This window comes from Alligator mississippiensis, chromosome 3, assembly GCF_030867095.1.
Source record: "Alligator mississippiensis isolate rAllMis1 chromosome 3, rAllMis1, whole genome shotgun sequence".
Taxonomy (NCBI): Eukaryota; Metazoa; Chordata; order Crocodylia; family Alligatoridae; genus Alligator; species Alligator mississippiensis.
Genome location: NC_081826.1, coordinates 112,335,104 through 112,357,610, shown reverse-complemented (window position 1 = coordinate 112,357,610; position 22,507 = coordinate 112,335,104). Strand labels below are relative to the sequence as shown.

The window sequence follows — 22,507 nt, the reverse complement described above, 5'->3', positions numbered from 1 at the left end:
CAGACTGCAGTTGGAGTACTGTGTGCAATTCTGGGCGCCGCACTTCAAGAGGGATGCGGATAACCTGGAGGGGGTCCAGAAAAGGGCCACTCGTATGGTTAAGGGCTTGCAGCCCTATAAGGAGAGACTAGAGAACCTGGACCTTTTTAGCCTCCGCAAGAGAAGGTTGAGAGGCGACCTTGTGGCTGCCTATAAGTTCATCACGGGGGCACAGAAGGGAATTGGTGAGGTTTTATTCAACAAGGCGCCCCCGGGGGGTTACAAGAAATAATGGCCACAAGCTAGCAGACAGCAGATTTAGACTGGACATTAGGAAGAACTTCTTCACAGTTAGAGTGGCCAAGGTCTGGAACGGGCTCCCAAGGGAGGTGGTGCTCTCCCCTACCCTGGGGGTCTTCAAGAGGAGGTTAGATAGGCATCTAGCTGGGGTCATCTAGACCCAGCACACTTTCCTGCCTATGCAGGGGGTCGGACTCGATGATCTATTGAGGTCCCTTCCGACCCTAACATCTATGAATCTTGACAGAAAGGGATTGTAATCCCTTAATTTCCCTACCTAGTACTGACTGGTGGGTACTAACTAAAAATGGCTGGTTTAAGAATGGAAATTCCTTACAGTGTTTTGTTTTTTTTTTTTATCATCTCCATGTGAGATTTTGCCCACATGTATATTGTGAGCCTACTTCTTTTGCAACCTGATCAATTTAATTTCTTATACATTATTATTATCATCATCATAGGTCCTGCTACAAACAGAAACCCAAATTTTAGTCTCTAAAATCTGGTGGCAGAGAACTCTAAATAATTATTCCTGGGAGGCAGCCCTGAGTCCAGGCTCTACACTGAAAATAAAGTTTGCCTTCAGTTGCCATGGAAGAGAAAAAAACAGAAGGAATGGATGAATTTAAAGCACAAAATCATTTAAGTAGAGAAGGTTATTTTGTAAACAAAACTGATGTTCCTGTTTTATATTTTAGTAGCTAAGTCAATAGCACTTCCTTTCAAACAGATGGTAGATTAGGAAGTTTAAACTAGGAGTTGCAGAGTTTCAGTGGGCTAGAAACTGTGTGAAGCCTACTTTTAAAATCAAATTATGTTCTTTTCCACATTGGAGGATGGGTATGAAAAAACAATTTTACAACACTCAGCTGGAAAACTTTTGCATGGATTATGCATATGTGTTTTCTAAAATAAAAACCAGATTTTTAACATCAACTGCTTTTCATCATTTTTCTGTTTACCAGAGGAGCCCAGTAGGTGTACAGGTAGCCTATTTTCAATGCTGGTACAAACTGTGAGCACGACACGACGAGAAAATAGAGGTTCAAGAAAAACTTGAACTGCTCATATAAAACCTAAAATAAAAACAGAAAAAAAAGAAAAATTCCTTCAAAATTTATTTTGTGAATGTACATATAAGCATTATTTTGCACAAAAGTATAACTTCATTGAACTCCATAATACATTATTACAATGTTATCACTTTTAGAAAAAAGACAAAAAACTTATGCGTGCATCATTTAACATTCATTTAACATGAACACTTCTCTCCATTTCAAAAGCAGCAACAATAGTAAGGAAGACTTACAGAATTTTCGAGAGGTACTTTGTTTAAACTGATATGTGCAGATAAGCCTGAAGCTACCTAAACTGGGGTATAGAAGGTATAATTTGCTGTGGAATTCAAAACTACCCACCCGCCTCATACCAGCACTGTCTTTACATCTGTATCCTAAATTAAATTAAATCGGTTTTATTTTTCCTCACACTGTCAAAACAAAACATATTTAAGTTTTTGGGGTGCCATATAGGTGCATATCTATGCCTTAGCTCAGACTTTAAGTCTAAAGCATACATTTGAGCTTCCTGAGTTGTTAATGTTTTATTTTTGAAAAGTTAAAATACAATTTTCGTTAAAATTACAGATTAGTGTTCTCAACTTTAAGAACGGTCTGGTAATATCCGTGTTTAATTAAAATGTCATTAGAAATACTATTCAAGGAACACAGAAGAAGAGCTATGTGGAATATGTATAATGATTGGAAAATACTTAGCATCAACTTTGAAAGACAACAACTTTTCATTAGGGTAGCAGTACCATACAAGCCAGTTATTTCTATATTTATACCACCAGTGAAGTGCAGAACAGCCAGAATTTATACCAGTTTCCAATTAACTTCTGTTCTCCCCACCTACACACACACCCATTAAAAACTTCTCTGTGATGACCTTGAAGTTTCTCTCTCCAAAAGAGGTTGAAGAATATGCTAGTTCAGAGAACTCTCTAGAGAACAGCCCTGTTTTAAAATGGATATCATCTGTATCATTTTCAACAGACAACTGTGACAGACAGCCATCATTTTAGATACCCTCTTTCAGAGTGGCACAATTTCCCATTGTTCCCAAAAGGAGTGAAGGCAATCTGCTTTCAATACTGATAGATCTCTGTGCAGACAGGACAAGCAGAGAGAGAACAGCAGGTAAACAAAAACAAAATGCTGAAGTACAGCTAAAAGGAAAGTTAATTATGGAAGATTTCATGTTATATTATTTTAAAGATAATTCAGGACCAAAAGAGTTTGATCCACAGTACTAAATCCCTTGATGGAATCATTTTATAATTAAATTGAAATCAAATTAAGGCCTGGAAAAAAGAAATCTGAAGTCTAAAAGACAAAATATTTGGGAAATTGTACATTGTATTTTTCCCCATAAGTAACAAAAAAATTAAAACCTTGCATTAAGTACAAACCTTAAGTCCACTGCAGCTATAAACTGGACCGGGTGCCTCCATAACAACTAAAAGTAATTTTCTAGATAATTAGATATACTTAGTGTCTTAGATTACCAAAAAGAGGTTTTGAAAAATAAAACCTGGGATTATTTTCTCCATACACAGTTGAATTGCTTTATTTTTCAAAACCTGCCAATTTGAGTACAGTATCTTTTTAAAAAAAAAAACCAGAAAGCATATTTCTTCAGCATATCAGTACAGTGGGTTATCCCTGGCCAGCAGGAACATGAGTCTAAAAGCTTGAGTCTTTTCTACCTGGGTGAACACTGAACCAGGTACTTCAAAACTGAACGCGGATACTAGTGGATCAGAGAGCTACACTATTACAGGACACCCTATGATTCAGATCTTACAATGTGGGTTACACCTCAATGCACGACAAAATGAAGATAAGATTTACAGAACAGACTGAATAGCAAATCAATTTCAGTTAATACAATTAACAAGCATGTTAAAATCCTCATTTTTAGGAAAATATGGCTTCAATAACATCAATATGGCATTTCAAAATGGATTCCTACCATGTCATTAAGTTAATGCTGTAGGAAAATCTTCAGTGTAACAGGAGATTTATATAAATCTTAGATCTTTGAAAAAAAAAAACCCCACAAAAACCCCCAGAATGTCTATTTCATAGGAAATTCTGGTATGTAGATATTTGGTTTCATCTGATTGAGATGAAAAGTCTATATATTTCTTTTTCCACACTGAAAAAGTCCATTTTGAATTTTGAGGGAAGTATTGAAACATGCACATATCAAAATCTTCTGCTTCAAGCCAGTTTAGAATCAAACCATATCTCCCTATAGTGGCATGTTACCTATGTTGCACTGCATTGTGGGAGCTACCTTCTTACATTTTTTTCTGTTGAGAAGTTCAAAATAATTGGAAGGGGGGGGGGGGGAAGGAGGGAGACATACCTCTGCTCACAGAAAATCCTGATTTTTCAGAAACTCACTTAAAGGACAATTCCCAATCAGCTATATATAAAATATAAAGATGAAGGACAAACAGCAAACAAACAGCAGGTTTGTACAAGGACAGTGTCAATAGTATTTTTATACAAACAGCCAGATTCTGGGAAAACAATAACTACTGTATTACTCTAGCAGCATGAAATTGCTAAAGTGTTGCCATAGATTCACAGGTGATGACTTCCTGGGCATGTGTCTACACATGCACATTTAATACAAATTAGCCCAATTTAAGGGGCATTAAGGGCACGTGTCTACACGTGTGTGTCCTTAATGCACCTTAAAATGGTGATTTTAGGCTATTCAAGCCTAAATTTGATACTTGCATAAAGCAGGTATCAAATTTATGTGCAAATAGCTAAGTCACATTAGTGAACATGTAGATGCACTAATGCACATTAATGCAGTGCGTCTCCACTGACTTGGGACTAACTTTTGTCCCAAGTCTGTCCACACACCCACATTAATGTGTCTTAGCACATGCACATGTAGATGTGCAACTAAATCACCTTAATGCGCATTATGTTAATGCACATTAAGTTTAGGCATATGTAAAAGCATGTATAAAAACACCCTGAGTGGCAATATAGTACGTTTTCTATGGCATGTCCTTCTAATGAAGAAAGCATATCATGGTCCTGGATGGAATAAAATATGTCCCAAGAAGCATAAAACTCCTGGGGTGGTAGTAGTGGTGGTAGTAGTAGTAGTTGTTGATTTACAGTTTTCACCAAAACAGTATAATACAATGAAACACACACATGCACGTATACTGAATAACATTTATATAAATCATAATTTTACTAAAAACATATAATAAGATTATCCATTCTACTAGTTTACACAATTAATAAAGAACATGATGTATATAATGATGTAAAAAAAGAGGTAAAATGGAGCAACGAACAATAAAACAGAACGGGAAAACTTTTTGATGTTGGTTTTTATTCTTTGTGCAAGTTGTGCAAATACACCTAAGGAGTGGAAGACAGGCTCTGAAGTGTTAGAATCCACATTAGTTTTTCATCATTAGCCCAGTATTTTGTGTTTCCCACTAATGGAAAGCTCCATTTCCCTCTTCTTTCTTCAAAGAGCAAGCAAGACCACAAATAATTATTTAAGTCATCAATCTCATTCTTCCCATAAGAGCATATTCTATCCGAATAGGGAATCGGACACCATCTCCCCATGACAGCTGCAGATTACATTACCATGAATCTCAATCTAATGATGGCCTCTCATTGTTTGAAATTTTGTACCAGACTGCTTGCTGGGCCAAAAAAGTGTTTTATTAAACTTAAAAAAGGGGAAGTTTGAAACAGTCTCAGTGCTAGTATATCTGTCTTCATGCTGGCATCCTTAATTCTTAAATCTATGTCTTGTTTTAAATGCAGGGGAAATATTTGTTCCATTGCTCTGAGAATACTTCCCAGGACGTTTATCTGGAGGGTACAGATGTTCTTTAGCCATCCAAACCAGGGTTTATTTGGCAGAGGAGAGGCTTCTAACATGCACATCCTGGAGTATTCAGTAGATGTAAAATATCTAACTTTCATCCAGTAATTTAGGGTTCTTAATTGGGTTAAAGAGCTCACATTTATCAGTCCAGATTCAGAGTGCATGAACCCTCCTGTCATAGAATTAGGTAAAGATAAAAACCACCTTAAAAGTAATTAGAAAACTTTCAATTTTCACGTGGACCATAGGGTCAACACCCCAGAGTTCTGCTCTGTACAATAAAATGGATTGTACCTTGGACCTACAGACCTTTAGTGCTTTCAGAACTGCTGTTTTGCCCATCTTACTGTAGAAGGGTAAAACTCCACCCAGAGATTGTTTTGCTCTAATATGTACCTTTTAAATATCCTTATTCCAGCTCAAACTTTTGCTAAAATATATTCCAAGGTCTTTAAAGGAAGACACCACCTCTGATTTCTTTTCCCTATAAAAACCAATCCCATTTCCTTCTTTCATTTTGAAAGACCATTACTTTGTTTTTAGCTGTATTGATTTTTATGCTATTTGAGCTGCAATATTGTTAAAAGGCATCTAATAATCTTTGAAGACCTATTTGGGATTGCAACAGAATTAATGCATCATCTGCATAAAGCAAGAGAGATATAGTCATTTAAAATCATGGGAGCATGGAATTGATTCCCTGTTAGAACCTGTTTTAAATAATTCAAGAATAAGTTGAAAAACAGAGCAAGTAAACCTCCTTAGTTGGGAAACTATTGGATAAGGCACCACCGGTCCCATAACACAGTCTTGATGACATATTTGAATAGTAAGTGATGATTAATAGTAAGAGTTTTATCTACTGGTGTTATTAGCAGTTTCTTCCATAATTTAATCTGTCTAGGTTCCCTGAGATCATACGGATGATTTTGCTTTTAAAATATATTTAGACCCCAGATAACACAACGCCAAGTAATGGAATGGTTCATGCGTATCTTTCTCTAAAATCACCCTGTTCTTCTCCTAAAATATTATTTTCAGAGAGAATGTCCAAAGGTGAAAAAGTAAATGTCTCTCAAGTATTTTGGCAGGAATATACATAAAACTAATGGGGTGCTAAGATGTGGCATCTCTCTTGTAACCATTTTTTTTTAAATTGGGACTATTATATTTTCATTCTAATACTTGGGATAAAAGTCTTCTAAAATAAGTATATTTAAAATTTTGGTCAGAATTGGGCACCATTGGTCAATGAATTCCTTGAAGATATTTGTGAGGGGAGAAAAATCAAGGTCAGAGGCCTTTCCATTTCTCAGTAAGTATATATATGATCTTACATAAGGTTCAGAGATAAGATGATAATTATCTACTTGTAGCTTTACAGATAAAATTTCCTTCATTTACGATCTGCAGATAAGTTGTTAAAAAACATGACCTGTATATCTTTAGGGATATAACCATCAGAAATTACGTTAATTTTTTTTGTCGCTTTGGCTGTAATTTGCCAAAAATTTTGATTATAATTTTTTCCTGTAGCTACTAGTTCCTCCCACAGCTTCATTTGATAGGTTTTATTTTTCCTTATCGATCATTTGTTTTGCAGTCTGTTTTAATCTTCTAGATCCTTTGAAAGGTAAGGCAGTCATTTTTAGACTTGTATTCCTCCAAGGCATCTGTTATATCATCTTTAGATGGAGAACAGTCCTGTCAAACCATGGTTTGAGGTCCCTACAGCATTTATTCCCAGAAAAGCTACTCTTTTTTGTGAGGGCATTTTCCAACTGTTGAATAACTGCTTCATATTGGGTAATTGCTTCGCAGGGTTCTTGTACTTTGAGAATATTAAATAAGTGGTCTGAGCAAGTGTCTTTGAAGAGGGCGACATGCATCTCATAACTCATTATTCCATTGAATTCTCTTTTTATTGACTACTAATTTGGGGACCAGCTGTATAGTTTTTGGGATGCACTCCCCATAAAATTCTAATGGAATTTTTAGTGACAGGGGGAAATGGTTACTTTTCATCTGTGGTAGTTAATTGGGTGAAGTAGTAATGAGGAAACATAGAAATAATATACAGCCACCTATTTCCCCACTTCAAATCTTTTTTTTGTTAACCTTTCTTCATGCAAATATCTTCATAGGTAAAAGAAAGACTAAATACATGAAAACAAGACTGCATAAAAGAATAACTCAAGTAAAAAAAAATTTCAAAAGGATACTTTTACTTAACTATCTAGCTTCACGGTTACTGCATAAGAAAATGAAGTACATTCTGAAAGTGATGCTTTGTTTAAATCCTGTAATATGAACACTATTAAGTGAGTTTTTGAAATTCTAACATGTAGGTCCACAACCTTTCATCTTTATTAGGAACATATATCATCTATTACAGGGGTAGGCAAAGTATGGCCCACAGGTTGGATGCGGCCCACCAAGGAATTTTATGTGGCCCACAGCGGGTCCCTCAGCCTCACCTGGCCCAGGCATGGGGGACAGCCTGGGCTATGGCATGTGCGACCAGTCCTGCCGCGCCTAGGTGTGCAGCAGGCTAAGGCAGCGTGGTGGCTATACTCCACTTCCCCATAGACCCCAGTGGCAGCGGCTCTTTCCGGCTGCCAAGGTCCAGCCCGTCTACCCTGCAACCATCACTGGGGGTGCCAGACAGAGCAGGCAGGGTCTCCATGGAGACAGACCCAGGATCCACGCGGGTGTCACTGCCCCACAGAGGTCACTGCCCCGCAATCCTGGCCTTGATCCACCCACCCGCCCATCCTGCTCCCAGACACCACTTCCCTCCCACCCGTGGCCCCATCCTATTTGCCTGGCCAAGCATGCTCTACCTGTGGGGGTCCCCAGGGTGGTCTCCATGGAGACCCTGGGGCTGCAATCACCAGGTGGTGACAGGATGAGGCCAGGTCCCAACCCTGGGACATAGCCATTTAGGGAGTTCTGGTAAGCTGTTGCAAGGTGACAGGGGGGGCAGGGGAAACGTGCGGACCTGATCCACAACAATTTGCCAAGACTCCCTGACTCTCCACACCAAATAACTGCCTACTTCTGTTATATAATGTTTTCTCAAAAGAACCTTTTATATCAGGGGTGTCAAACTTATCCAGTCTTGGGCCAGATGAGGTTTGCTGGGCTAGTCTAGAGGCTGAACTAGAACTGACCCCCTGTGCCTTGCCCACTGTGCTGCGTCCAGCCCACGTGCCTTTCTGTAGCACACAGGGCCTATGCTGGATGTGATGTGTGGACTAGACTCGGCACTGCAGGCAGCACAGGGCAGCAACAATCTGGGGCACAGCATACAGCCCACACCCTAGACTCCCTGTTTGACATACATGAACCCTTAACTGTTTTCCCTTACAGAGACAAAAAATGTAGCGTACTGTACCCTATTGTAAATGTATCTGTTACTGTTAAACAGCTAAGCTGGAGTGATGTTTATGTTCAACAATGACATACTTAATTTAAACATTTTAGTTTTCAGATATTTCACAAACTAATCTCAGCAAGGTGATCCATATTTTCCTACCTATGACTGGTTTATTCCAAGTCCCAGTTGAGAGACAGTTCAACAATTGGTGCATTTCCAAAATATAAAACAGGATTCTAACTGTACAATTAATCACTTGCAAAGTACTACATCTTTTTAGGAAAAGAACATGAACATGCTTGCTCTCTCTTTTTTTCTCAACAGGTAATTGCAAACTATAGCTGATCTTTACTAGCATCATGACTCTGCCCTAGTCATAGTAATATATACCGTAGATTTTTAACCACAACAATCAATGGCTTACTGTATACTTAATGAATTCTGTGACCTTTAGGAAAATGTACACTGCTTAAGCAATTTGAGTGTATTTAATAATTTAGACTAAAGGAAAAAACATTTACTTGGTTCAATAAAGATGCGAATATTTATCTGCCCGAGACAGTTGACATTTTTTTACCTGGACAAAAGATCAGTCTTAATTATGGAACCATTAATTTTTGTGAGTTTTAATAAAGAGGTTTATAAGGGAGCAAGTATTTGCCAGACTTTGGATGAATGAGATGAGAGGGGTTGAATCAATACTCAGTATTAATTGGAAAGATTATTTAAAATTAAATTTTAAAGAACAAAGCATCTCTGTATTGAAAGCTACAAAATGTTCTGTTATTAAAAGATCACAGTATGCCTAAAAATGGTATTAAGAAAAAAAAAGTCCAAAGTTCAGAAAAATGTATGCTATATAATACCAATATTCCTTTTATTTTAGCAGATGAAACTCTTTTCAGTAAAACATAGTTTAAGGGGGACAGAGGAACCATATTTCATCTATCCAAAATATTTGTAAAGTTAATCTGTAATATTTGCAAAAACTGAACATTGAAGGCAAAAAATAAGGAAATCAACCCCAAAATAGCAGGAAGTACCATAATATGACTTTTAATTTAAACAAAATGGCAAGGATTTTAGTCTATAAAAACAAGTTGTGCCTGTGTCTTAAAATTACATTTTGTAATTCTGCACCACTCAAATCATAAAGAAAACCCATCTGAAGATCTGGTGCATTAAATTATAACCTAGGACTTAACACATTTCATAAAAACTTTATGAGCTGCCAACTCTTTGTGCAAAACTTTCTATTCAAAAACAATTCTACTTATACTGACTGTACTACGGACTGTATTTTCTTTTACTTTTTATTGTTAAAGACAGCTGCATAAGAACATGAATGTAACAATTTACTCCTCATTTAAAGTCAACCCTTTGTGATGCTATAAATAGCTAATTACAACTTCTAACAAAGAATAAAGAAACCAAAAGAACATCTACACCTGAATCCCCAGGGGCTGTACAGAATTCTACTTACATGAATTACATGCAAGTTCCATTTCTCTAATCTTGCAACTTTGAAAACAGTGACTTAGAAACAAACCATCTTACTCGCATGTAATAAATACCTTCAAACAAGAAACATGGGAAAAATCAAGACAGGAAGCACAGGGCATAGAATACTATATTTTCCAGAAATAATCTGTAACAGTTGACAAATGAAACTGAGGGGCATAAACTCATCCCACCTTCAAGAAAAATGTAGTACCCTTACCCCAGGTATAAATGTAAAGATGTTATACTTTTGATTTTTTATGGCATTTCTTGGATATTTTTCTTCACACTTTTCTGGACACCCAAGCCACACTGTGCGAGCTTTTAGTTCTTTCTTTCTTCGGCATATGTTTAGGAGCCAGTCACAGCAACTGTAAAGTACAAAAAACATTTTAATATTTAAAAACCTACTCTAGGTGTTTTGGCCATCGATTAGATAACTGAAAACCATAAGTTAAGTGATGAAACAGAGTTAGGATCACAGGTTTGAAAATCTTGGATTCTATTCAACTCATTAACAAAGTTTTGATTCAATATTTAGTACAGGCATGTAGTATCAGGTAATAAAACATGCAGAATAAGTCAAACAATTTTTCTTCTACCCTGCAATGACAATATTCATCAACTAAATTAGCACAATATTTTAATGTTTTGGTTCTAGATTTCATTAATTTTTGGAAGACATTGCATATCTACCCTACTTCAGGTTTTTTGGGTGTACCCTTATCTGTTCATTTCTTGACGCACTAAATATTTTCCAAAATATAACCTTAATTTTGAATTTTTGGGGTATTATGTTTTTGCTTTCAAGTGTTGTTTTACTGTTGAGTAACTCAGATATATTCCACATTTAACCAAGACCTTTGCTTGTGAATTCTATTTGTATACAGTAGTAAAAGTGCCATATAAGAATGTTAAACAAGAATTCAAAGAGAAAGTTATGCTAAAAATAGTTCCAAATACTTGTGTATCAATGCATCCAAAAACAAGCAAAATGATGCTGAATATTACTACTGCTTCCCATCATGGGGGCAGAGCAGTTTGCAAATGACCTAAAGGTTATTAATTTGCAAATGATCTTTAACTTGCAAATGACTTAATTGGTAATGAAAACTGTTAATATGGCCAGTTTTACATGAACATGGGTTAGAATACCAAGTCTCAGTGATTTAAGATTCCTCTCAGACCCAGGGTTTATATTTTGGGTGCCCCAAGCAAAAGCTCTATATCAAGTTTACCTACCATACTACTAATAGCTGCCATGAACCTGGCCATTGCTGGTCAGTTTCAAAGTTACTTGTGCAATGGGGGCTCCTGAGGAGCTCTGAGCACCATGTAACTGCACACTTTGCACCACACTAATATTACCCTAGCTCAGATTTTTATTTATTTAGATTTATATGCTGCCCTTTCCCACAAAGGCTCAGAGCAGCTTGCAGTAAGAATAAAAACTTTTAAAACAGGAGAACAAATGGGAACAAAATATTGTGTAAAAGCAAGTAGAATATCAAAATGAATGCATCTCAGCCTAGTCTTGCTGGATAAATGCTTGCCTAAATAAGAAGGTCTTGCTGTGCTTCCAGAAGACATCCAGGGTCAGGCTTTGGCAGGTCTCAAGGGGGAGGGAGTTCCAGAGTTGAGAAGAAACTGCTGAGAACAGCCTCCCACAAATCTACACAAAGCAAACTTGGTACTTTGATGGTAATTTGCAAGAGGTCGCTCTAGGCTGACCTTAGGAATTGTGATAGGGCATAAGAGCCTTAATAGGTCAAAACCAGTATCTTAAATTGTGGTCAGAAAACTATCAGGAGCCACTGCAGACTCTGAAACACTTGATTTATGTTGTCCTGGAGATTCACCCCTGATAGAAGGCAGGCTGCCACATTTAGAACCAGCTGTGGCTTCCAGTCAGTCAAAGGCAGCCTTATGTAGAACACACTGCAGTAGTCTAGCCTCAAGGTTATGAAGGCATGCATGGCAGTGGCTGGATCCAAATCTGAAAGAAAGTGCGGCCGCTTTCTCACCAGATGGAATTCAACGCAGACAAGTGCAAGGTGCTGCACCTAGGGGAAAGGAACCTGCAACATACCTATAAGCTGGGGAACACAGTGGCTGAAAGGGATCTTGGGGTCATTGTTGATTTCAGAACAGACATGAGCCGCCCATGTGAGGAAGCGGTCAGTAAGGCTAACCGCACCTTGTTGTGCATCTATAGATGCATCACAAGCAAGTCCAGGGAGGTGATCCTTCCCCTCTATGCAGCACTGGTCAGGCCACAGTTGGAGTACTGCATTCAGTTCTGGGCACCACACTTCAAGAAGGATGTGGCTAAACTTGAGGGTCCAGAGGAGGGCCACTTGCATGGTCAGAGGGCAGCAGGCCAGGCCCAACAAAGATAGACTAAAGGGCCTGAATCTATTCAGCCTCCACAGGAGAAGACTGAGAGGGAATCTGGTGGCCATCTATAAACTCACTGGGGGGGACCAGCGGAAAATAGGTGAAGCTCTGTTCCCCTGGGCACCACCTGGGATAACAAGGAATAACAGCCACAAATTGATTGACAGTAGGTTCAGGCTTTATATGAGGAGGCATTACTTTACGGTTAGGGCTGCTAGGCTCTGGAATGGGCTCCCAAGGGAGGTGGTGCTCTACCCTACCTTGGGGGTCTTCAAGAGGAGGTTGGCTAGATATCTGGCTGGGGTATTATGATACCAGCACTCATCCCCGCCCAGGGCAGGGAGTCGGACTTAATGATCTGTTCAGGTCCCTTCCGACCCTAGAAACTATGAAACTAAGATGACATTGGTGAAAGGCACTCATAGCTACTGCCACTACCTGAAAATCCAAACGCAGCAGAGAATCCAGGAGCACCCCCCAGCCCCCTGAGTGGCAAACTTGAGTGGCAACAGGAACCTGAACCTCAAAGAGAGAAGCCTCAATCACCCACAGGTCAAACAGTCAGCCTACCACCTCCATCACCTCTGTCCTATTTGGATTCAGCTTGACTTGGTTTACTTGCATACAATCCCCAAAATGCATCCTGGCATTGGGAAAACATAAGAAATTACAAGGCCCAGGTCAGCTGAAAAAGAGGTAAAGCTGGGTTTCAGCAGCATACTGACGCCCCCTCACTCCAAAGCTTCACATGATCTCATTCAGCAGCCTCATAAAAACATGAATGGGATGACAAGATGCACCTCTGCAGGGGAAGTCAAAGGAAAGATCTCAAGGTAATAGGCACATGCCCCTAACTATCACCTGCTAGGAAAGAGCAAAACCAATTTAGTGTCTCACAAATGCCCACCAGGAGGACATGTGAATGCTTTATCAGCACCTCATGATCACCTGTATGAAAGGCGGCTGGAAGATCTAGTAAGATCAGCAGGGGACAATGTCCCCTATTGATCTCCAAGCAGATAGTCAACTGAGGTCACTGAGTCTCTATGCTGTATCCAGGATGAAAACCAGACTGAACAGGGTCCAGAAATTCCATCACATTCAGATGTGACTGCACCTGACAAGCAACAGCCTGTTCACACTTTCTGCATCACAGGGTGACAAAAATTTAGCATAGAAGTAATCTACCACAGAAAAATACAAACCAATGAGTCTGCAGGTCAATACATTACATAGTTCTGATTTCGAAAGTATCTGGTAAGTAAATAAGATGCTAAAATGATCAATCTAGCAGAAATGAAAAAAAGCTTCGCTCTTAAACAAAGGAAACCCCCCCCCCCCCCCAAAAACAAAACAGTTCTATTCTCTATTCCAGTGATCTTCAACCTCATTAGACTCAAAACACTCCTGAGAAAATGCCAGCTCTTAATTTTCACTCTAATTTTGACTATGGAACAATAAGAGCAATTTTTCTGTGGCAAGAGCAGAATGTTTTTAACACTATGGATTCTTATTAAAAATTCCTGGGTTAATTTTGTGAGTCATGTTTGCATAGCAAACAGTGCTAATGTTGTGTGGTACTCTGTGGAACCCTTGACAGGATCTCATAACATCTCAGGGTACAGTGGGACCCTGGTTGAGAATCACTTCTCTGTTCATTGCTTTGATCTTTCAGCCTCAACTAATATGGAAAGTTGAACCACTGTTCTTTGTATGGTATCCTCTGTAAAAAAAGAAATGAGTATTTCCAAAGGAATCAAGTTAGAACATGGTCCCACATTTTATGATCTAGAATGTAGCAAAACAATTTTCAAAAGAACACTTTAAGGCAATAAATTTGCCCATGGAAAGACTATCAGGTGCTTCGGTAGAATGTAGATATAGAAATTCTAAGGGCAAATCTGCACCTCCAGACCATGTTAGGAAGCACTGGAGTAAACCGTGCCGCATCTTCTCCACACCTGCCCTCTGTAGAATGCAATTTAATTTTCATAGTGTTGTGCTAGGCATGCTTCAGTAAGTTCTACCTCCTTTAGTGCTGCAAACCCCCAAATAATCTTCAGGCTTACCTTTACTTACTGGCCATAAAAACACCTTGTATTGTGTGAGATTCGTTTTTTAACTTAACCTATGAGAGAACAAATGAGATGGCACAACCCCATTTCTAGATGCATACCTTCTTCAGACATTAAGGACTTTTTCCTGCTCTTAATATTTGCTTCAGACTAAAGCAACTTAAATTAGTCCCCTTTGAGCAACTGAGAAATGTAGCTCTTTGAAACTAATTGCATTATATGATATGAAAGAGAACAGCTATGCACAGCTACCATTATGACCATCAGCAAGGTAAACTCTGAAAAGCACAGATTCAGGAATGAAGTTTGAGAGTGGGAAACAACTGTGATACTTTAGATAACAGAGATTGACTGACACAGAGATAAGCACATGTTAAGCCCCAAGATGCAAGGAAGTCTCAGATGATAGAAATAATTATGGATTTGGAAAATTCAACTTGAAATGTTTCTGGCACATAAATGAGTTTTTACTACTTTTGGACTCTGAAGTCAGTCAGTTCTTGTGCAATTTATAACCACTTCAGGAATCCCTGTTAGTTCATGAGTGGCCTTTAAGATGTCTATCTTCTCAACATAAGCCCTCACCAGTTTTGCAGTACATGAATTGAGATTGCTATGCCTATTAAAGACCATCATATATTTGAGGAAATTCATCACATTTGTCAGAATATGACAACCAAAACATGACAAACATAACATGACAAAATCCATGTTAAGTTCTAAAATCAATAATTTACAAAAACTGAAATACATTTGTGCACTAAATCTTATTACAATCTTCATAAGAAACTTTGAAGCAAAACATTTTCAGCATGTATTGAAAACATAAACATCTTTTCTTTAAGGGTTAGCTATAAAATGTGTCAATTGACTAAAATTTGACTAATACATTTAAGAAAATGAAAACATGAAAAACAAACATGCCATAACTACTCTGAATAGAAAAAGAATGAGCATGCTAAAGGTAAATCCATGAAATACCCTTTTATTAACACAGTTCAAAAATAATAACATTACTTTATAATTTTAGAAGTGATTAGTGCAGCTTTAAAAAAAAACAGCAGCAATTGTTTGATATTAAAGTGTTCCTACTATTTCACATACAAAATGTATTTCTCCAAGTCAAAAGCTAAACTAAAAATCATACCCAACTCTACAAGCAAGTTTTTCCCTTTTTGTTACTTTCATCCTAAAAGCTTAACTGTCAGCAGCTTTCTCAAAACAGCATTTTCATCAAAATGGAAAGATAACATAAAAGCTCTGTATTGTCTGCAAGGGTCAGCTATTCCTTATTAGGTTTTAAGTAGCAGAAACTACTTCTGCAAAGAAAACATACTGTAATTATTGTACTCAACAGGTAGCTTCAGTAATCAGGCCAAAAGCAACACAGTAGTCATGTCATTCTTAAAAGATCAGCATTTTCCCATGCTTCTGCATAACAAATGCATTGCAGATTAATTGAAAGTGTACAGGCCATCTTAGAGCCCAAATTAATCCGAGCATTTGATATCCCCTTCACTTCATATGGAAATGCCATTCAATGGCACCATTTTCATAGGGACAAAGTGTTTTTTGATAACAAGTGGAATGTAAATCTCATGAGAAAGAAATCAATCCAGCCAAAAGAACTCCAGTGTATTGATCTATGTGCATTATAATTTCACAAGCTTGAAGAGAATTTGTAAGTTAAGGGGAAAATGAGTACAGCCACAAAACAGCTGCTATATCACAATTTTTTAAGTAGTATTATGAAATGAAATAAGCCATTTCTCTAATAGAAGGGTAATGTTAGCTACCGTATAGCTAACAGGAAAATGCATAAAAATAATAATAAGGGGGGGGGGAATAAAAAAAAATTAAAAAATCAAGTGTGCTACAAGTGGGAGTAAAAAAAAATTAAAGAGATACTGTTTACATACATATTCTGTTATGGTCAGAGTACTTAGCAATAGCTATACTGTAGTTAAAGGTTGTTCCAAGGGTTTTCATTCCACCTGGCTTTTTCAATATATTTTTAGCTTTGTTAAAACCTTCCACATTTGTTTTCAAGATGAGAATTGTTTCTTTTCAGCATTAAAAAACAAAGTAACAAAAAAGCAACAAAAAAATCACATTTGAAAATATAAAAGCCTTTGTAAAGCATAAAAAGCACAATACCGCACATCAAGGATTCAAAAAGTAAGACTGAGACCAACAAACTGAGACTGGGTTCCAAAATTACAAGATTCTTAAAAAGATCAGTAATGTTTTTTGGTTGGTCTCGTGACTAACGTCCTCTACTAACCCTCAGTTTGAGACCATTACAGGATTGCCAATTCTTGCATACTGATAGAAAGCAAAGGAATTTGGGTCCCTTTTGCAGTCCTCCCTAGAGAACTTAAATGAGGGTCAGGGCCCTGGCATGCTAGGCTTCGAAACAGACACACACAATGAGACAGCATCCCAGCACATGTCCCAGGCATCCCCATATACTTTGCACTTAATTGTAAAGCTTTGAAGAGCTCACAATTAAGTGCAAAGTATATGGGGAGTCTAACACTGAGACATGATACAACCTCATCTTAGAGGAGTTGGCACACTTTTTTTTTTTAAATAGGAACAATTTGCTATACCTGCCAAGTTGAGCTAGTTTCATATTATGCCTCCCATAAACACAAGCTTTATATCTTTGAAAACGAGGCTTACTTTCTGGGGAAAAAAATCTGAGTTTCAACTCTTATGGAGCTTGAATAGGCAGGGTTTTCCACTCTTTGGGGACATAATCAACTACACTTTGCTCTGCACATAAACTGCGTTTCAAGACAGCCATACCCACTTCTTAAAAAGGACAGATCCCAGAAGTCAAATAAAACAGTATAACTAACCCCACTATAAGCTGCCAGTGCGAGCAGAGCTGTGCAGCAGCCCATCCATCCTTGTGTCTGGTAGCATACTGGGTAGTGTACTCACTGGCAACTGTTGCAGCACTTCAAACATTAGAAGCCCATTCTAAGGAGCCTCCAAAACATTCACTTGATGAAGTAACAAAGCATTCCTGAATAAGGGTTGCCAAAAAATAAAAAGTGCTGTTATCTAGCTTCTCAAATACTAAAGATGAACCAACGGTTCCTTACTCAGCCTCCTGAGGATCATCTCCTACAGGGATAAAAAAGTAGCAGCTCCTCAGGCCTAATACCAGGGATACTCCACTCCAGGACTGGGGACAGACATTCAAAGAGCTGGAGCCTGAAATGATTCAATCTTTGCAGGTTAATCTAACCTGTGTAGATTGAACTGATTTGCATGTGAACAGATATTCCCTTTTGATTCCAGAAATGCAGGCACATGCCTGCAGTGGCTCAGGCTTGAAGCTGGTTGGGGGGGGGGGCGGGCGGCATTAGAGCCAACCTTCCTTCCCTTCAGGCTGGAGGGAAGCTGAACTGAAGGGGGTACAGCTAGGCCCCAACAGGCTGAATGTGACTGGGGAGGGGTTTAAACCCCCACCCTGGCCTGCAGGGACCCCAGCTGGGGTCTGCCTATTTTTATCCCCCTGTTCATGGCTCAGCATGGTCCCGATCCCCTAGAGCCCGCTCCCAGCCAGTAGGTGATCCCGATCCCACTGTGCCTTCTCAGCCACTGGGGCAGCCCAGGAGCAAAGGCCCGATTGGGGGAGGAAGGGGCTCAGGAGCAAAGTTCCATGAAGGAAAGAATATGGAACCCTCTACCCACTGGAGAGCAACACCCGGGATGGCCCTAGGCCCCAGTGGCACATATGGCGCAGGCTCGGCCCCACAGCCCCGGGCCCTATCACCTGTGTCTCTTGGGCCACCAGGCACTGAACTGGGCATGCCCTGCTCACTATTCCCCTGTCCAGAGATGGTGCAGCATGGCAGGGTGCTGGGGAACTCTGATTTAATTTGAACCAGGAAGGGGTCTGGGACAGAAGTTCCATAAACTGGCTTGATCCAAATCAGTTGAGTCTGATATTACATTCAACCAGGTTTCACGTTTATCTTAAACTGGTTTCTGCCATTTTGAAACTAGTTTATGTGCACTGAGCTTTTGTTCTGTTACAGGTTTAACTCAGTTTCTGATCACTTAAACCAGTTTGTGTATAACTTCTGTCCTTAGCCCAAGCGACTATCACACACTGGCCTGCAGATGACCCACGCGGAGTTCAGTTCTCCTGTCCATCTTGCTTGGATCTCTTACCATGGTCACAATCTGCAACGTGCTCCTACATATCCACCACCTGTCACAATCAAATCAGTACTAGCCCCTTTGCCAACAAAAGGTTATTTTCTCCAGCCCAGCTAAAATGGAAACTGCAGCTAACTAACTGTCAGCCTACTCACTAACCAGATTCCTGCTCAAATGCAGCCTCTGGCTCCCTCTAGGGCCTGGGTCTTACCCTTTTTCTTTTGTTTCACTAACAAAATGAAAATAGTTGATAGGCACTATTATGGAAATTTTCATTCAATGTGAACAAGATTCTACTGGCTTTACGCATAAATACATTTCACTGAGTGGAATTTGTTTGAGAGGCTCAGTTGAGGGAGGGAGCTAAGTAACTGCAGAAACAGCATTTCCTTCCTCTTCTAATGTGCTACACAGAAAAGCTGCATTGAGATCAGACCGTATCTTCTATCAGGGATGATTTGGACCAGAAAAAAAGTCTCTCACTCCAAAAGAAGATTTACCTGAATCAGGGAATCCCTTGCAGGATACACAGTCAAAATTAGCTTAGATCACTTATCTTTCCAATGCACAACTGTCCACATTATACATTAAGCACTATTTCTAAAAGACGGCTGAAAATAGATAAAACACAATTTTAAATGTTAAACTGAATTAAATCAAAACCAACATGTCTTCAAAGCAAGTGCTCTTTCCAAAAGCAGAGCTTTTTAAACACCACATATGTTACTACTCATGCTGTTAAAGAAAATTAATTTTTTATAGTGTTTCCTCATTCTTTCCCTACTTACAGAAATGGATATACCATTTTCACTTAACATTTAAGGACTGTCCTTTTAAGAGACCAAAGCTGTATGTTTTCAACATCAAAACAAATGTCATATAAGCCTATATGCAACTAAAAATAATGTATTGGAATGTATGCTGCTACACAAGTACAGTGCAAATGGTAATTATTCATCATGGTTCAAAAGAGTCCTCAGAAGTTAGCATGCTTATGGGCTCCAAACCTGTATATGCCAGGGCTACCCAGCTGGTGGCTACAAGCTATATGCAACCCCTGGATTCTCACCTGCCTCCAGCTGCAGCAGCAGCCAGGGTTTTGGGGCCTCTCCCCTCTTCCTCAGTTTTTGCTGCCTGATCCAGCCCCAGAGAAGAATCTGCAGTGCCAGGTGAGCCAGTGGTCTAGAGCTCCTGCGCAATACAGTGCCATGGGAGAGCCTGCAGGGAGCTGCAGGTGAGGAGGGGTGCTACCCCACACAGGGAGCAATGAATAGGGTGCCTGGCCCTGTATGCATGGTGCAGAAGAGTGGAAGAACACCTGCACACTCACTCACCATCACCCACAGTGAAGTGCAGTGGGGCAGCATCTGCCCACATGCATGCATGGCATCCAGCCTGGGGACCTGTAGCCCTCATTCACACAGCCCCCACTGGTGTGCCATGGGGTATGCAGTCCCCAGCTAAGAAGTTGGACAACTCTACTATATACTGTCATAACCCAATGAGTTTGGTGCCTCGGCACTATGGAATTTTCTTGACACACGAGAGCCTCTTGCACAGTGAGGGTTTTTGCTGCATAAAGAACCTGCGTGCAGGAGAGAGTTCCCGCCACTTTGCAGCTGTCTTTGCAGGATGCATTCTCTTTGCAGCACAGAAATGCACGGTGCAAAGAGTTCCCGCCATTCGGATGCAAATTCGTGCCCCGCAATTGGCTAGTGCTAAATTATTCACACGTGGCGGCCGGTAATTGGCTTGCTGGCCGTTTAAAAACTAGCGCGACTTCCACCCAAGTCGAAGAGCTTTGAGCACGCTGCAGAGTGCCTCTTAGAGATCCGACTTGCGGCTAGCTGGTTGATAGACTGATCACCTATCGGTCCTTCTTCCCGTCACCGAACGCAGTCCCAGACGTACCCTTTTCCCGCCGGCTTGGATTACAGACGAGTTTACTGGCATTGGCCTCGCCAGCTGGAGCAACTCACATTGTTGTCCAGACGACCGAACCGTTTCCGTCGCAGCCACCCACGATGTAAGTAAAGTTTTTTGCAACCATTAAGCCTTGTCAGCCTCTCTATTCACCAGCCCGCCCTGACGAATGAGTAATTTCTGAATCACCTCGAGTCGGTTCAGCCCAGCCGAGACATGGCGACAAGGATGGGATCGGGATCACAGCGGCACATGCCGAGGGGATCAAAGGGCATGGTGATGAAGAAGAACTTTATTGGGTGCTGCCCCTGGCGCACCGGGAACCGCCACGTAGAGAATGCTAACGATCTATGGGCACATATCGCTTACCACCAGGCGGCAGAAGGGGAGGAAAGAAGTATTGATGGTTACTTCTCCGTAAAAAGAAAAGAAGCCATGGTGAAAGAGTGGAGAACAAAGCTATCCCTAGGGGAGTTCGGATGCATAATGGGGAGCGACCGGGTTTACTATCGGCCCCCGGAAGAAACATCAAAAATATCCCTAGCTGGGGTGAAAGCGCGGAAGGCAGAAAAGCTGACCCCCGCTCAGGAGTTCGCCCAATGCACCCGATACTTGAAGGAGGGGGGGGAACCCACCCCCGCGGACTGGTTCAACTGTCCGGATTTGGTGCCTGAGTCGCGGGGCCATGAGCTCCTCGTTCAGCTGTGGGAGGATTTAGAAACTAAGGACCGTCACAAGCCGAAGTGGGGTCTAATTAAATGGAAAAAGGGAAAGATGATGAATGTGCTGTTCCGTGCAGTAACAGGCCTATTGAGGGAATACGCGAATCTGGAGGCTCAGATGTATACTGCGGGTAAAGAGTCGCTGGAGCGGACAGCAAAGGGCTCCGGAGCAGCGTTTATTAACGGTGCCAGCCGCATGATGCTGCTAGCAGAAAATGGTGCCGAAAGAAGCGCAGCTACCCGGGGAACCCGGAAAGGAGGGGCAGAGTTATGGAAGACCCAGCGGGGATTCCCTTGGTGACTCCACCCCCTGAGGTGACATCATTCCCTGCAACCACGCTTCTTTACCACAGGGAGGGGGCAATGGGAGGAGGGATGTACCCAATGCTCCCAGACGCAGAATTTAACCCTCTCTCTGCCGCAGCTTACCCGATAGCTGTGACGAAGCATGTTGAGGATGAAGATGGTGCTACACGTACCACCACTATCTCTCATACACGCACCAGACCAGAGATTCAAGAGCTTTGCAAAGACTCTAAAATCAGGCCGGAAGAAACCTTGGCCATATGGTTAGGAAGACTGATAGTGGAATTTGGATGCGACACTCTGGATAAAGAAGAAGCGAGTACCCTGACACGACAAGCAACGTGGAGCGGAGGGCGCGCTACTGATTTGAATGTGGTCACGGACAGTGCCCACTGGCCCATCCCGCTCCTGGCGCTTGTGGTAGGACAGGTAACCCACAAATTTCACACCTGGCATGAGGGTTGCCTGAAGAAGGCTACAGCAGAACAACTTCTCCTGGCTATAGTTGGAGTGTCGTATCTCTCGTGGAGCCCAAGAACAAATCCAATGGGACTAACAGCAGTCCAGCGTAAAGAGAGATGGGCTCATCGTCACCTATCGGACCCCGGGGCAATTCCAACGCCCTTGGAAGCTATAGATGCCTGCGTGGAGGTGTACGGAGGAGCGAATGCTGTTACACTCCGACTCTTCTTGAACCCAATAGCAGGACAACCAGTGGGAAGTCTTTTAGGCCATCTCCCATGATTGCAGGCACTTATGAAGCAAGGTGAGGAAGCTTCTAATGACACAAGGGATCGACC

General features: G+C 40.6%; 1 protein-coding gene across 4 annotated transcripts in view; it reads right to left on the bottom strand.

Moving 5' to 3' along the window:
• Positions 1-22,507, bottom strand: part of ATP9B (ATPase phospholipid transporting 9B (putative)) — a 343,595-nt gene that overhangs the window by 264,673 nt on the left and 56,415 nt on the right. For all 4 annotated transcript variants that reach the window (XM_059724300.1, XM_006258252.4, XM_059724301.1 and 1 more), the window contains exons 3-4: positions 10,326-10,476; positions 1,242-1,355 (exon numbers count right to left, since the gene is read on the bottom strand). In XM_059724300.1, coding sequence (XP_059580283.1) covers positions 1,242-1,355; positions 10,326-10,476 — 265 coding nt within the window. The remainder of the gene's footprint in view (positions 1-1,241; positions 1,356-10,325; positions 10,477-22,507) is intronic.